At 39.6% G+C, this 14,851-nt stretch overlaps 2 protein-coding genes across 5 annotated transcripts in view; one reads left to right on the top strand and one right to left on the bottom strand.

The window, feature by feature from the left end:
* The window catches only part of LOC135163353 (arylalkylamine N-acetyltransferase 1-like), a 99,962-nt gene that overhangs the window by 40,672 nt on the left and 44,439 nt on the right, over window positions 1-14,851 (top strand). The gene's annotated exons all lie outside the window — the stretch shown is intronic.
* The window catches only part of LOC135163338 (box A-binding factor-like), a 33,975-nt gene continuing 19,171 nt past the window's right edge, over window positions 48-14,851 (bottom strand). Inside the window, exons 4-8 of one of the 4 annotated variants that reach the window (XM_064122697.1) lie at window positions 9,060-9,199; window positions 8,448-8,771; window positions 2,626-2,798; window positions 1,323-1,611; window positions 48-1,095 (exon numbers count right to left, since the gene is read on the bottom strand). In XM_064122697.1, coding sequence (XP_063978767.1) covers window positions 719-1,095; window positions 1,323-1,611; window positions 2,626-2,798; window positions 8,448-8,771; window positions 9,060-9,199 — 1,303 coding nt within the window. In that variant the 3' untranslated portion in view covers window positions 48-718. Of the gene's footprint in view, window positions 1,096-1,322; window positions 1,612-2,243; window positions 2,330-2,625; window positions 2,799-8,447; window positions 8,784-9,059; window positions 9,200-14,851 lie in introns of those variants that run through there. The other 3 variants (XM_064122696.1, XM_064122698.1, XM_064122699.1) reach the window with 3 other exon arrangements.

Genomic DNA, 14,851 nt, shown 5'->3' with positions numbered 1-14,851 from the left:
CGTGACAACAATCGATTCCACGTGTGTTAACAATAAAAATGTACAAATACATTTTCAAATATCCCATTTTATTCAAAAATAACTGTCGACTCTTCACAATTCAATTCATCGACAGAATGCAAAACAATGTTGTTCATTCTTTATATTCATCAATGATTTATCAACAATATAAAAGAAGAAACAGATCCTCACCTCCACGAAAGAAACAACCTCCTCAACCACCCCATCGGCCTAGAAATCCTTTTTAATATCTCATATCTTAAAACAACAGTCTACTTCTATAAATCTTAAAAATATCCAAAAAACACTAGCAAAAAAAAAACGTGCTATGTACAGAAGGAAAACCGTCAATTTGGTATGGTGCTACCAGGAGCTGTGCATTTCTTTGGCGAAGAACCGTAAATAAGTGAGTGATAAATCACTGATCAAAAATTAATGAAAATAAAACCTTATCAATATCATCGAGCTCCAACACTTCAGGTCAATCGTTATGAGCTCCTCTCCGTAAACAGAATTATGTACAAAGGCACTTGGAGGACGATCGCCTGCATTCATCGTAATTACAAAAATTCATCTGCTTGAGAATGAAGTCAATTAACAATCGATCCTCATGCTTCTCAATTAGCTTCTCATATTATCTCTGATAGCTATTCAATCACAACTAGTCATCACTCTTAAAAGGCCCTGAATCTACAACTAGTCGGGGGAATGTTGATACTTATGATGATATTGATACGACTGTTGGTCGCTCCATGTGCCCATTGTCCATCATGTGCTTGGTGTTGGTGCTATTCGGTGATGTTGTACCCAAATTAACGATGTGGGGAGATGTGAGGTGATGATCGGGGGAGTGATTTGCTGAGATCATTCCTGGTGAGCCTCGAGGTGGTGAGGGACACTCGACCTTTGGTGAGTGACAGTCCAGAAGGTGCTGCTGCGTTTGCTGCTGCTGAGAGGCCAGCATGTCGTAGTAGACATTTGGATTTGATTGGTAGGATGATACTATTCTGCTCACTTGGGAATTCTCGCCGTAGATAGAGCTTGAGTAGGGTGGCTGGGTGACATTGGTGTGGGCCATTCGGAGATCGTAATTATCTGAAAAATCATCACGATATAAATTAATCGAAAAATATTGCTTGGACATGAAGCATTGATTGGAATGGGGATTTCCTCTATTTACGAATAGAACTAAATATTTGATTTTCAGTTGCTAATCTCTTGCGATGATCATTGATTTATTTTTGGTACTACAACTTGAGGCACTACGTGGACAAAGAGAAGTCTCTAAAATAAACCAAAGTATCATGAATAATTTTTCTCACCAGGTTCCATTTTCAAATTGTTGTTATTGTTATTCCTCTTAATGGTAACAGCACAAGTGAGTCCATTATTGGATAGCGGTGTATCAGAGGACTTCATTCCACCTTTGGGTTTCCTTTTGCGTGTCTGAATGTTGTCCTTCTTCATGGAAAGCGGCCTGTTGACGGCATGCAGTTTGAAGTAGAGTCCGCAGGCATTGCAAACAGGCTCACCACAGGTATTTCTGCGCCACAGAGAGGTTATTGTCGTCTGGCAGTTGCTGCAGGACAATCCAACGCGTCTCGATGCCGACTGGAGAAAGAAGAAATGTTAGTTGATATCTGATTTCAATCTACAATTTTTTGTTTTCGGTTAAGAGAGTCACCCGGTTGCGAAGTCACGCCTGAAAGATCAGCCAAAAATATTGAGTTTGAGGTATTGATTGTGAATTTCATAGTAGTAATAATTTTTCTTTTCGATACCAGGCGTGACTTCAAGAATGAGAGTGGTATACCATGGGTATAGTGGCACCTCAAGCTACGAAAAAACATTGCTCGTGAGTAAATACGATATCAGTGGTGAGTGCAATCCCGTGAGTGAATGAAAGTGCTTGATTAATGCGAGTGATAGAAAGGTTAATCAGATAGAAATTCCAATGGATTCGGATAACTTGACAGTTTCAAAAAATGAAAAACAACCTCAGGAATTTCTGGAATACATTTTATTATTTATTAATTCTCAAATTTATGAACAATGCCGAAGGGCATGATGATTGGGAATGACGTGTGAAAGTCTTAGAATGTGACGGAAAAACCTCTCACCCAGAATTGAGGAAAGTACGTTAATCAAGCAGTCAACAGTGACAGATTAATAATGAATAGAAGAAAGATGATATCTTGAAAATAAAAGATAATGCTGACAGGGAGGCTTTTGATGACACCTACCAAGCGGCGGGTCGATTTCTCCTCGAGGGCGCGACGGGCGCCACTATACCCATAGAAGCCTTTGTAGTATTCGCCCGGGTCCGCCACTGAAACAGACATTAGGCCAAACGTTAAGGGTCATCTATTCTCCATTTTATTTTTTCATCTAATCTTGATCCTTCGTATCAGAATTAAAAATGAAAATTCAACGGAATATGGGACGACAGGCAAACACGGGCGAATCTCCACACAGGCTCCTGGTCTTATTGAATTTTATTTTCTTTCGATCCCGTGGAAAATCTTAGTCAATCAAAAAGTCCGATTAATCAAGGATTATGATTTTTTTTTAATCAACTCAATTGCCATCGGGACTTTTCTTTTGGTTGACCGGGCCTTTGCTTACCAGTCGCCGTGGTTGCTTGACCAGGGGCCGATTCATTCCGTTCATCTTGTGGTAGAGGCCGCAGGCGTTGCATAGATAATGTCCCGTACCGTCTCGTCGCCACAGTGGGGTCGATATCGCACCACAGTTCACGCACTCACGACCCTCCGTAAAGTATTCCGCCTCGATGTTCACTGCATTTATTTATTTATTTTTTTTTCAATTTTTTAAAAATATATTGACTTGTACGGTCTGAGAGGTGCTTTTGGAATTTTCCGAAATAATATTTTACTAGTGGAAATTGTCGTACTTTCTTCGAGCATTTGAATCTCATTTTTTATGATTCAAGTACTACACATGAAAAATACTCTTGAAAATTAACATTTTCGGTTGTTTTAGGTCTTTAGGGTATATTTGTATATTTACTACTGTAAAATTTAATTCAACCTAAAGTCAGCACGAAAATGACAAAATTGATTTTTTTTTAATCTTTGTAATGATCGTTTCGATTTTTAAAATCATTGTCAACTTTGAAGGTGACATTCCATTCAATTGGTCATACATTGACTATTTCCTATAATTATAATTGTATTAATCCAACAATTCCATTTCCATTGAACATCACAGAAGTTGAATTATTAGAACCCAAAAGTGATCACAGAAATTAATTTCATATTTCCATTTTCTTCTTCAAATTACAACTGCAATCGCCTCGGAAACCTTTTTCTCACTCTCCCATATACGTCATATCACTCAAGAATTATTGTTTTCAATAATGAGACACGATGCTTGTTTGTTTACTGTTTCGATGCATTGGCACAGAGGAGTGAGTCACGTGCATGAGAATGGGTTTTGAATTAACGAACACATCTTGCGATATCGTGGCCTCTTTTTTTTTGTTCAAGCCATATCCGACAAACTGAAAAACATAATTATTGTCTCCAGTTCTCCGCGATACGTGGTAATCAAGCGAGAATCTCAATACGTGGATAAAGCGTGAGAATACCTCTCGAGTGAATTGATAATGAATAAATAAATAAACCAACGTCCATTGAATAGACGAAATCTAGTACCAAAATAAATGTTGAAATAAAATCATTTCATTGTCAAGGAGATTTCCAACGAAATCAATATAATTTCCTCCATCTTTTCCAATTAAAACCTAATTTGTAAATCATTAGCGTGTGCCTGTATTTCCTTCGCGTTTCAGTCCTTCAGAAATTTTCTAAAATTGTCGCCTCAGGCCCAACTATCGATTTTTAATGACTTCAATTTTTCTAATGCTTTGAAACAAAATTCTATAAACATGTGTTCACCTCCCAATGCACTTCAATTATTGAAGAACACGTTTTAATCATAAATCTTATGTCACTCCATTGTCTTAAATAATTTTGAATTATCCCAAAGAACTCCTTTGAAAGAAGCCTGATATTCGACCTTGGCATTGTTCAAAGCCCGTAAAACTTGTGTTTTCGTCTCCAGTAAAATATTTGCGTGGGCAGGAAGTTTAACGGGAACATTTAAAATATCAAGAGAGAAAAATAAGTGGTAGAAAAGCTAACGGAGTGACAAACCAGGGGGGGTATTGTACCAACGGGGCGAGTTGCCTGGGGGAGGGGGAGCTGAAGGGGGTGGCAAGCGGACATGGCGTTATCATCGGCTTCCGGCGATTACCGATAGTGTCACAAGTGCCCCGAGAACCCCATGTCTGTGTTGAAAATTATTCCAGAGAGCAGAACAAAAAAAATTCACTACCTGTCCGGTGGCCGGTGGAGGCCATTCGAGAATTACCGAAATTAAATGCAGGGAATATTAAAAAATAATAGAAATATTTTGTCGTTACAGTTGGCAAAGTTTTCTGGGACTCACAGTACATTTTACTAATTTATTAATGTATCTTATCTTTATTATTTTATTTATTATTTTTTTTCCTTTCATTTTAAGATTTTAATTGCCATTGAAAATCACTCAAAAGTGTGCGCAGTCGATTGAAAATAAAAATGAAAAAGAACTCCAGCATTTGTGTAGAATAAAAAGTTGGAATTCTTCTACAGTTGTAAGTGTTGAGAAATCACTGGAAAAAATGAAGTGGCTGTCATAAACCGTAGAAAAATATCAAAATGAAATGAAAACAAACATATAGCGAAAAAACATGAAAAGAGTATTTTACAAGATAAAAATCTGGGATTCTTCAACATTTGCGTGGAGCGTCATAAAAAAATCACTGAAGACTAGCAATAAAGATTGTAATAGCAAATATTTTTTACAGTGTACAACGTTTTTTTGTATTCAACGTTTTTTTTCTATTCGAAAACATTTTTCACTGCGAAAAATTGTTTCAATTGGAGACAATTTTTCGGAGGCAATAAAAAATTGTACAAAAAATATGAAATTTCTCGGGAATTTTTCTCCTCAAAGTGCGATAAACTTTCACTTCTCGGTATTCATCAGAGGGAGAACTCATAAACAACAAATAAATGTTCATTTATTCTGTATTATTTATATAAATCTGAGAAACAATGAATGACAGGAAGTGGTAATGTCTGATAAGAGTCGTATCATGTTGCTGTACTGATGCATTTAAAATACTAGGATACTCGAAGGATTTTTACTGGTACGCAATTGGATATTATGTAAGCATAACTGAAGACGTGGAAGAACGAATGGGTTCGTGTTGCGCTCCCGCGTCGCCTCGACGCCGGGAACGAGGAATGTGCAGTCATGGACGAGAAATAATTCGATGAACCCTGTGTAGGGATTTTTTAGTTTCAATGGGTCCAGCCGAGGGGGGAGACAATTTCCGAGGTTGAGGGGCTGTCGTTGGGGGTGAAGGAGAGGGCCACGTGGCTCAGGGTACACGAGGGGTGCAGGAATGGCTGCGGGGGTACTTGAATTCACTTGAGAACGGCGGTATATTAAAAGGAACCGTCGAGGGGTTCAATTTTGTGGTCACAGATGGAAATTTTATGGATATTTACTTTTATCATTTTTTTTGGGAACTTCCCAGTCATAATTATTACGTGTAATTTATTCTCAACTCAAAAGCCATTCGTTTGATTGAAAAAAAAATCATCTGCACTGGTGAATCAAGATGGAAAGAAATGAGATGTCTCTTTCATGAGAATAATTTTCTTGCATTAAAAAATGATAAATTTCATTCAATTTCTCAATAGCTGTATTTTTCAGTGCCAATGCCATTTTTAAAAATGATAAGAGTGTCTTTTCATCGAAGGGGGACTTTACCCAAAGTTCACCGGGGTCAAGCCCGAAATAATCTCCCTTACGTGATCCACTCCGATTGGATCTCCAATTCATCTCATCCGTAATAAATGAAAACAGTAAATGTGTAAAAATCCATAATAATTCCATCCGAAGGCGAACAACTGTTCCATTATGCAAATTATTACGTCAATCTGGTGGTTACGAATCCAAACAAAACCACAGCATGGATATCACAGTGTGTAGATTAGATACTTAGGTGTCGTCGACGTTGAAATACCCAATTTATCGTTGTGGGATAGATACAAAGCCCTAATCGTTGGTGCGTATCACTCGTAGACACAACTCACTTACACCTACGTCAAAGTCTAGGTCAGGGTTTGGATATCTCTTCCCCACATGTTTCATCTCAATCGAAATTATTTTATTGCCTCTAATCAAATTCATTCGAATTAAGATAATTTTCTTGATACTTTGCTTTTGAAGAATCTGACATTTCTTTTTCGATGCGAGGAACCTTCACCGCTCGCTTTTCCACAACTCCAAGATGTTCTCTTATTGTGTGGGTACGACAGTTATCGCGGCTTCCCACTTCGAAATGATACATTATTTCTCAGACCCTCGACAGTCGCTGACCCGTAATGATAAATATTCACTGATAGTGGGACAACTTATTCTTTTCGTATGCGATAAACAGCTGAATTTTTTCGTCAAGACGGATTAATTATTGATGTTCCGTCGTAAATAGAGTTTTTTAAATTTAAATCTCATGGAATATTTACTTGTTATTTTGAAAAAGCTGCCATTAAAATTCATATTTATTTATTTATATTATTATATATTTATCAATACCTCGCTCTACTTTTTCGATTAATCGAAACATCAAGAATTCTCACCTGACCTTGTACGAAATAATAATTCCATTATGAAGTCCATCGAAATGCTAGTGGAACTATGACGTGATAAAAATTATCAGCAAATATGTAGGAAATTTTAGAAAAAAAAACCTTTAGTCTCCGCATTGTTAAATTTAACGAGCGAAAAATTTCCAGCGATATAATTTTAAACTTCAGGACTTATTTGTTGATATTGCAGGTGTTGAGTCCCCCCAAATAGGAGATAAATTCCTAAATACTTTCCGTGTGCCCCATCGAATGACAAATGACAGGTTTTTTCTCATCTGACGTTTGGCTTTCGACCCGAAAATTACCCTCGACGCTGAAAATTTATGGGCGAAATATGATCCCTCACACTTTCATGTTTCTTCTCTGTATCGGGCAAAGCCAAACGATTCGTTACAACGGGATGTTCTCTGACCTCCGACGATTTCGTTTTACATTTACGGTTTGGAAATCACACGAGAAACGATCGTGAGACATTAGAAGTCATACGGGCACTTTTGAAAGATGTCACTCATTTCATTTCCAAACTTTGACCTTTGGAAATGGAAAAAAAATTGTGAGAATGAAGTGGTGTCAATGGACGATTCTAAAAAAATATTGTTGGTCCGAAAAACAAATGACAATGAATTTAAATAAACTCCAGGGCGAAAAATCTCATCGATTTTTTTTTAATTCACAACAAAGTGGAGAACAAAATCGGGCAACTCATATATTTATCAACCAATTGACCAAATCTAATTGAAAGAAATGGTTTCCGCTTTACGGTTGCTCGACATGTTTGATAATATCTCTCCGAATGTCTTCCGTGTGGTGAATTTATGTGTCTGTCTCTATTACAGTGCCACCCCCTTTTCCCAAACATTGACGCTTCCCACACGAGCAATTAGAGCCACCCAGGACTCCTCGAGTCGTCTGCGTATCTTCAAATCTCCGACCACCCCCGTGTCTGTCCACAGGCTCACCCTCAAAGACGACGAAGCCGCCGCCAGATTCTCAAAAGTCAAAGGATCCCGAAGGAGACGGCACGAGGATATTCCGATACAAGTGCCACGGGTTCTTTACGAGCGCGAAGTTGGACACTCGCGTCGCACCCCCCAGTAACCCAGGGTGGCCAATGAGCCGCCCTAAAAATTTCCACCGGACATATGTCAAAGTATTTTTTTAGCCAACGATCGCATACTCAACAAAAAAAATTACTTTTTCGTACGGCGTGATTCAAACAAAAATTAGTGGGATTTTTAATTTTTTAATTTGTCATTAATACCGAAGAATTCCTGTCATTTATCACGAGCTTTGATATCGCCCAAGGCCACAGTGGAACTGGCTATGGAACGCGCGTAGTTGTCACGAATTTCGAGATTTTGCAATCTCGAAACGTGAGGGGTTCACACTTTTCCTCGATGTACGTGACTCCTCGATAAGGAGAATTATTCGACTATCACCAATAAATATTTGTTGATTCCTCGGAAAATTACACCGCTTTTTCCAAACATTGATTACCTCTTGAATAATTGAATAATTATGCCAACGCGATCGAAACAATTTCTTCCATTTTTTTTTCATCTTGAGAACGAATACAAAATTACTCATCGTCAAGATAATGTCACTAGAAAGAAGTTCTTGTGGCTGTAAAACACTTGACTATTTCCTACAATAGAAAATAGTGAATTTTTCCCTTCAGACGACGAATTAAATAACAAATTAATGATTGAAAATACTCACTAGCTGAGAGGCTGGCAGCTGCGCTCAATTGTGAATGGGAGTTTGGGGTATTTGTCGGCTGACGTCTCGCGGGCGTCGCGACGCTTCCGTATGACGCTGAGAGAGAATCACTGGAGGGTGTGGGGTAGGGCCATGAGGCCTCACTGGCGGTTGTGGTGCCCGTGCCCGCGGTTGTCTGCGGTGAGGAGTATGATGAGTACCCCCGGAAGCTGGGACGGCTGCCAAAGGGCTGAGAGAAGGCAGGTAACGTCTGGTGTGTCGCCGTGGGGGTCGTCTTGCTATTACCGTACTCCTCCGCAAGGGATGGTAGACCACCGCCTAAACCTATTGTTGGAACTTTGAATTGAAATTGGAAATTATGTGGCTTTCAACTACATTTCAAGTATTTTTTCAACCCCATAGAATGATTAATTATGCCGTTCTCGAAAAATATGAAATGAGTATTTATATTAAAATGACAAATGAATTTTCATTGAAATTTTCTGGGGCGGAAAAATTAAAGATTACGTTCGGTTTAGAAAACTGAAAAATTCAGTCAAAAAAATTTTTTTCCCCGCTGATATCAATAGAGTGATCTGCATCACCCCCTCACTCTCACTTTCTACTATTTACCTTGAGTACTCCACAGTTGTTGAGGCGATCCCGCTAGTTCCGCTGCGCTGGCACTCATGTAAGGAAGCGCATACCCACCAGTTCCACCTGTTCCACTGCCCATTGTGGCCACTGCGTTCATCGTGCGATACAGTGACGAACTGCAATACAAAAAATTTTCTCAATATAATTTTTTATTTTTTCCCTTCAACTCGAGAGAATGATCTCCATTTCCAGTGAAGGAAGGAGTGTCTGGCGAACGCCCACCCTCCGGGGAATTGCCAGACCTGTTCGTATCTGGTTTCACGAGTCAATAAAACTTTTACGTAGAGAGAAAAGTTGGATTAAATTTTAAACTCATCGAGCGAAATTATAATTTTTCCTCTGAATGTCAAGAGTATCAGTCGGAGACAGATTTCATATATTTTTTAACATAAATCGGGTCCATTTAATTTTCTTTCTAGCATCTGTTTGAAAATAGATTTTTTCTTCATTTTCGCGTGTTATTCCAGTCAATTAAACAAAGAAAAATGTTCCCCGCGAATATGTCCGCCAGGATGACTCCTCGCAGATGAGCACGAGCTAGAGTTCAGCCGGAAGTAAGTGTGTACCCTTGCAGGAGACCGGAACTCCGGAGTTCGAAGCCAGTAATGCGGGCGCGTGCCTGAGGTTTTCCGACTTTTTTCCCCTGAACGGGACACGAGTACTCCATTAACATGCTTTGACATCGTTTTACCTGACTGAGCTCAGAGTTCCCCTTCACCCCCTCGGACCCCCGCGTTCATTTTTTTTAGTATACCTAGGGGTTTTTTGAGTATACCTGGGATGAAAGCAATACGCCAACGGATTATAGGGACCCCCCAATACGCATTCCCCAGAGACACGACGTCCAGTGGCGTCTTTTCTTATCTCACAAACTGTTGGACTGCTCTACATTCCATCATGAGTCATTTCTTCAGTTTCAAGTAATTCGAGAAACATTTTAATCCCGTCCATGTTTTATTGGTCGATCGTGTGAAGCGCGACGAGAAGATGAGGAGCGTTGGGATTATTCTCGTGCAAATTTTGGAAAATTATCCAGTGGCAATTTTCGCTTTTAATATTTTTGATTGATATTTTATTCATGAATTATAAAAAGTTCCTCAATAGTTTCTCCGAAAAAGCTAGAAAAATTTTTCATCTCATCTTCACATCGCAAAGAATAAGGAAATTCAAGGCCTCTTTAGGTGAGACCAAAGTAAATTGATGTACAATAATTGATGGGAACAGTTGGTGAATGTTTTTTTTATTTCTGAAGACGTCAATAAGAATTTTGCAACCTTGAAGTGGCACCGAAGATTATGAGCACGTACTGGAGTCGAAACGTGCTCCACTGACGGTTGCAGCAAAATAAACGCGATAGACCGTGTGTACGCGAATTCCACGCTTCATTATCCTGTGAAAGACTCATTATTCAGTCACTCCTGGGGAAAAATGAAGCAGTGAAATGAAGTTACTGTCAGAAAATTGAAAAGAGGATTAATCACACGAGGATGACATGCCGATGACTCAACTTCCGCGATGCGCCAGCTCGATGATAAAATAATGCCAGGGATAATTGTAACTTGATATTCAGATCAAACTTCACGCTGGTTTATGGAGAACGTCAATGATATTTATTGCACGACTGGACGAAATTTGCTTAGGTTGGGGCTAAACCATGGGGCAGGTCGTGAATTCAACGTCAATCATTTCCTGGACGTGTGATAAATTTGCACATCTTCAAAAATGAATGACATCCCATGAAAAAATTATTCTATCGTTGGAAAAAACCATGTGCCATCGGTTACTAATTTTAACTTTGAAATTTTAGCAAAACTAATAAACCAGAATTTTTTATTCTGACGCATAATTTTTATACAATGCCAAACATTGAAATTCTATTTCTAGTGATTTTTATTTGCGTCAGGATAAAACCTGTCTAATTTAGAATAAAGTTTGATGACTGGGGATAGAAGTGAAATCACTTTAGACAAAAATTTTGATAAAAAATATCCCTCCGTGCCCTTTCTCCGGAAAAAAACGGTACCACTCGACCATTCAACAATTCCGAACGAGCTGACCAGAAACGGAAGGAAGAAAACCCGTTCTCGTGTAACTCCGGTACACAGTAATTAGAAAAGTGCATCTACTTGTACCGAGATTTCCTCGTCATTCAGCTTGCTCAATGTCCCTAAGTACCGGATTACAGTTTCAATCGATTTAAACCGTGCGTTATTTGATCTCGCAATGGGCCACAAGGTGGTCTTCATTCTCAATGGAAATAATGTCGTAACAAGAAGGTGGATTTCGATACATTAGCGAGAAAGGTTTATTTTGCTGGCGCAAGGCAATCGGCCAGTGTGCGTTTACTAATGCAATTGGCACGAGGGCCGTCATGCCTCTCAATGACATCTCACATTTCTTCTTAGAAATCCTCAACAATATATATTTGTTTATCGTTAAAAATTTTTAATCATTCGTTTGAAATCCTTCCTGTCTTGTGATTTTTTTTTGGAAATTATCTCCGTTCATCGACAGATGCAGAGAAATTATTTAATCTGCATTGTCATCAGCGAATTACGACGGGAAAATTTCCCAGGGATCAAGATCCCGCATTCACCAGCGAGAATAAGCCGAATACGCGAAATATAATATCACCGTGGGGTTATAGCCCTGGCTCTCCATGTCGACGTACTGCCACGCGAAATCACGCATAATAAAGTGTCAAAGAGCCCCATCTCCCCCAATTAACCCCTAAAATTTCCGAAAAATCTCAACCAAAATCGCAAAAATTTCAAAAACAAAAATAAATAATTCGATAAATAATAAAAATAATTCCGTCAATCCCCACACTATCTTATCATTGTTTCCATATCCGTGTAGTAGAATCGAAATTATAGGCACCCCCTCCCCCCCCCGCCGCTCAATTCACGTGGTAAATCGAGGAATCTACGAGCAAAATTTAAAAAATGGAAATGGACAATTTTTTTTTATTGTGGTGACAGTAACTCGACCGAAGAGCATTGGTTTGATTGGTCAGAAGTCAATAAACAATTTTATCGTTTGCTGTAAAATAAAATGTCGACATTTTTCTCTTGCAGAAACAAATCCATAAACTTTGAATTCTCTTTTGCAGAATGAAGTCCAATGTAGATCATTTGCCAAGTATTTTTTATTGTAAATTGATTTTGAATTGACTAGGAGATGTCAGGGTGATCGATCTCCCTTCGATCGACTAGACTCCGAATAAATTATGAAGGCAGAATTGCCTGTGATAATTTAGGACACCATCTCAACGTGCAATCTATGAGCAGCCGATTGTCTTGAGAGAAAAATTGAATGACATCTGGTGACTTTAAAATTCTTTTTACTAAACAAAATGTTGATGTTGTTCTTCTAGGCGATTACTCCTGGAAAAAATTGAAATTTACGTACGGGGTTGTCACCCCCCCCCCCTCCCCCCGACCCGCGAAACAAAACGAAAAATATTTCAAAGCCGTCTAGTAATTCATGAACTTCATACTCATATAACCGTCTCTCGATATTGTCTCATACTTATCAGCGCAAAGTTACCAGTGATAAAGTAGGGCACTATTTCGATATTTGTTCAGTGGAATCGAGATTAAAGGGACCCCCTCCCTACCACTCCCACTTCACGTGGTCCCCGAGAATCGAGAAATCCAATTCAAATACAAAAGCGGGAAGTTGCCAAATATTTACACGAATGTATCCGATATCGATTCACCTCTCCCTTGATCATTGAACAATCCTTATCGGCATCGAATTTTTCCAGCCAATACGCGTGCAAAACGACAAAGTGAGAGAAAAAAAAACATCTAAAAATAACTCACTGCATCGCTGAGACTCGCCTCGGCCTTCGGACCCTCGCAGATACCCAAAAAAAAAAACTACAAGACTGAATCGAAAAAAAAAATCACGCAAAAAGTCGACAAGTAGTGGATGACCCGTATCTGTCACCGTGCAGACAAGAACTGAACTGAAAACGTTCTGGAGACACGAACCGTAGCCACTACAGACAGTACGTCGTGGCGGTCCTCAAAGGTGGCGAACCAAGGATTTCCCCTCCAGTGCCTTAACAACGCACTCTCGAGCTTTCTCCCTTCTCCAACCTCTTCAGCCACTGACTCTCAATCCCCTACTTCTACAGATACCCCCGTTGAACCCCCCCTTTCCGCCCCTACCTGCCTCCTCTCGCCCTGCACAATCTCCCTACCATCATGCCTTTTTTTACACCCGATTCCCTGGGCTCAAAACAATTTTTTTTCAACTCCTCGCAACGCAAATAAAATAGAATCAAACGGTGTTTCCATTTTTTTTTTCTGTCATCGTGTTTATTTCTCGCACTGTGGTGTTTGCGTGAGATGATTGATATTCGCTGTCTGAGAGACTAAATAAGTGTCCGTGCATGGGAATTATTTTATATGGGCTGTTTGTTTAGAATGCATGTTGGTAGTCGGAAATAATAAGCGTCCGACATCAGGAGAAACACGGAAAAGAGGAGGTCAATGACTCGGAGAGTTGGGAAATATTGGTATTGGAATAAGTTTCAGAGGAGAAATTTTTGAGTGGGGATAATGGGTGTTTCGGGTCCCTCCAGGGAACCGAATTAGGGCACTCCGTTTTGGATAATTAAGGGTTTTCATGCAGCTGTCCCTTTAACTTTGGAAAATGGTGGTAATGACGAGGGAAATTTGCAGTTTCGTTGGGTTTACGGTGATGATCCAACTTGTGGGGATGAATTCCTCAAGCGAGTCGGAGTACACGTGCCACCCGCACGTGGCACTTCCGCAGGACTCCGAAATCGTTCTGGTTTTATCGGTTCAAAGGTTGAGGTTCTGCTTCGCGTAAGTGCTTGACAGCGAGAAAGAAACCATCGCGTGAATTATTTTTGGTTCATTATTTATGATTTTTTTGTCCGTTGAGTGAATTACAGACGACGGGTAAAAGTGCGGATATCTTCGGAGCGAGGGGATCTAGCGAAAAATGTCTAAGAACATTTTTTGCTCATCACATTATCCTCTTCCGAAAAGGTTCTATGACTTTTTTTGCTCAGACGTCATCTTGCGGTGTAGAGGAGGGACATTCGATTCAAAATTTTGAAGATCGTTCAGCATTAGATTACGTAAAGCCGTATTTTATTCAGGAGGCAATAGAAACTTTACAGAGATAACAGAATTTATTTTATTTTAAATTTGATGGTGTGATATTTCGCAGCAGAAAGATCGTGTTTTCCTCGCAATGGTCCCAATAATTCCACCTTAATAAAAACACGTTCTCTACTACTTAATTCAACCTTTGAATCCCCGATCCCCTGAATTTCCAAAGCTCTTCTCAGCAGCAAACCGAGCCACCTCGATACACTATCGTATCCCAGATATCATGTGTAAACTTTTAATTGTAACGAATTGACGACTGGTTTGTTCCGAGTAAACGTCTCCTCTCCTGTCAATCGACTCAACCAGGTAGCCGATAGTCCCAATGAAACTGACGAGATAACATCTTCCCGATAACACCAAATCTCCGAGATTCCATCGACCAGAGCCCGAAAAAAAAAAAATTCCGAATCAATTCCCTCAATTTTTCCCGCTATTTGTTTTCATGAAAACACTAAACACCAAATGAAAATAAACTCTCAGTTTTCACTGAATGTTGAGTTAGGGTCGAGATGGCGCATCGTTTAACATCCCAACCCCCTCACCCCTCCGATGCCTGTGAAAGGGGATCTCAGACTTTGTGCACACAAGGCCCTCTTCACAACCCTCTGGGGCCCG

Source organism: Diachasmimorpha longicaudata, chromosome 6 (assembly GCF_034640455.1).
Source record: "Diachasmimorpha longicaudata isolate KC_UGA_2023 chromosome 6, iyDiaLong2, whole genome shotgun sequence".
Lineage (NCBI taxonomy): Eukaryota > Metazoa > Arthropoda > Insecta > Hymenoptera > Braconidae > Diachasmimorpha > Diachasmimorpha longicaudata.
Note: the sequence above shows the minus strand (reverse complement) of the source record. Positions and strands in the feature narration are given on the sequence as shown.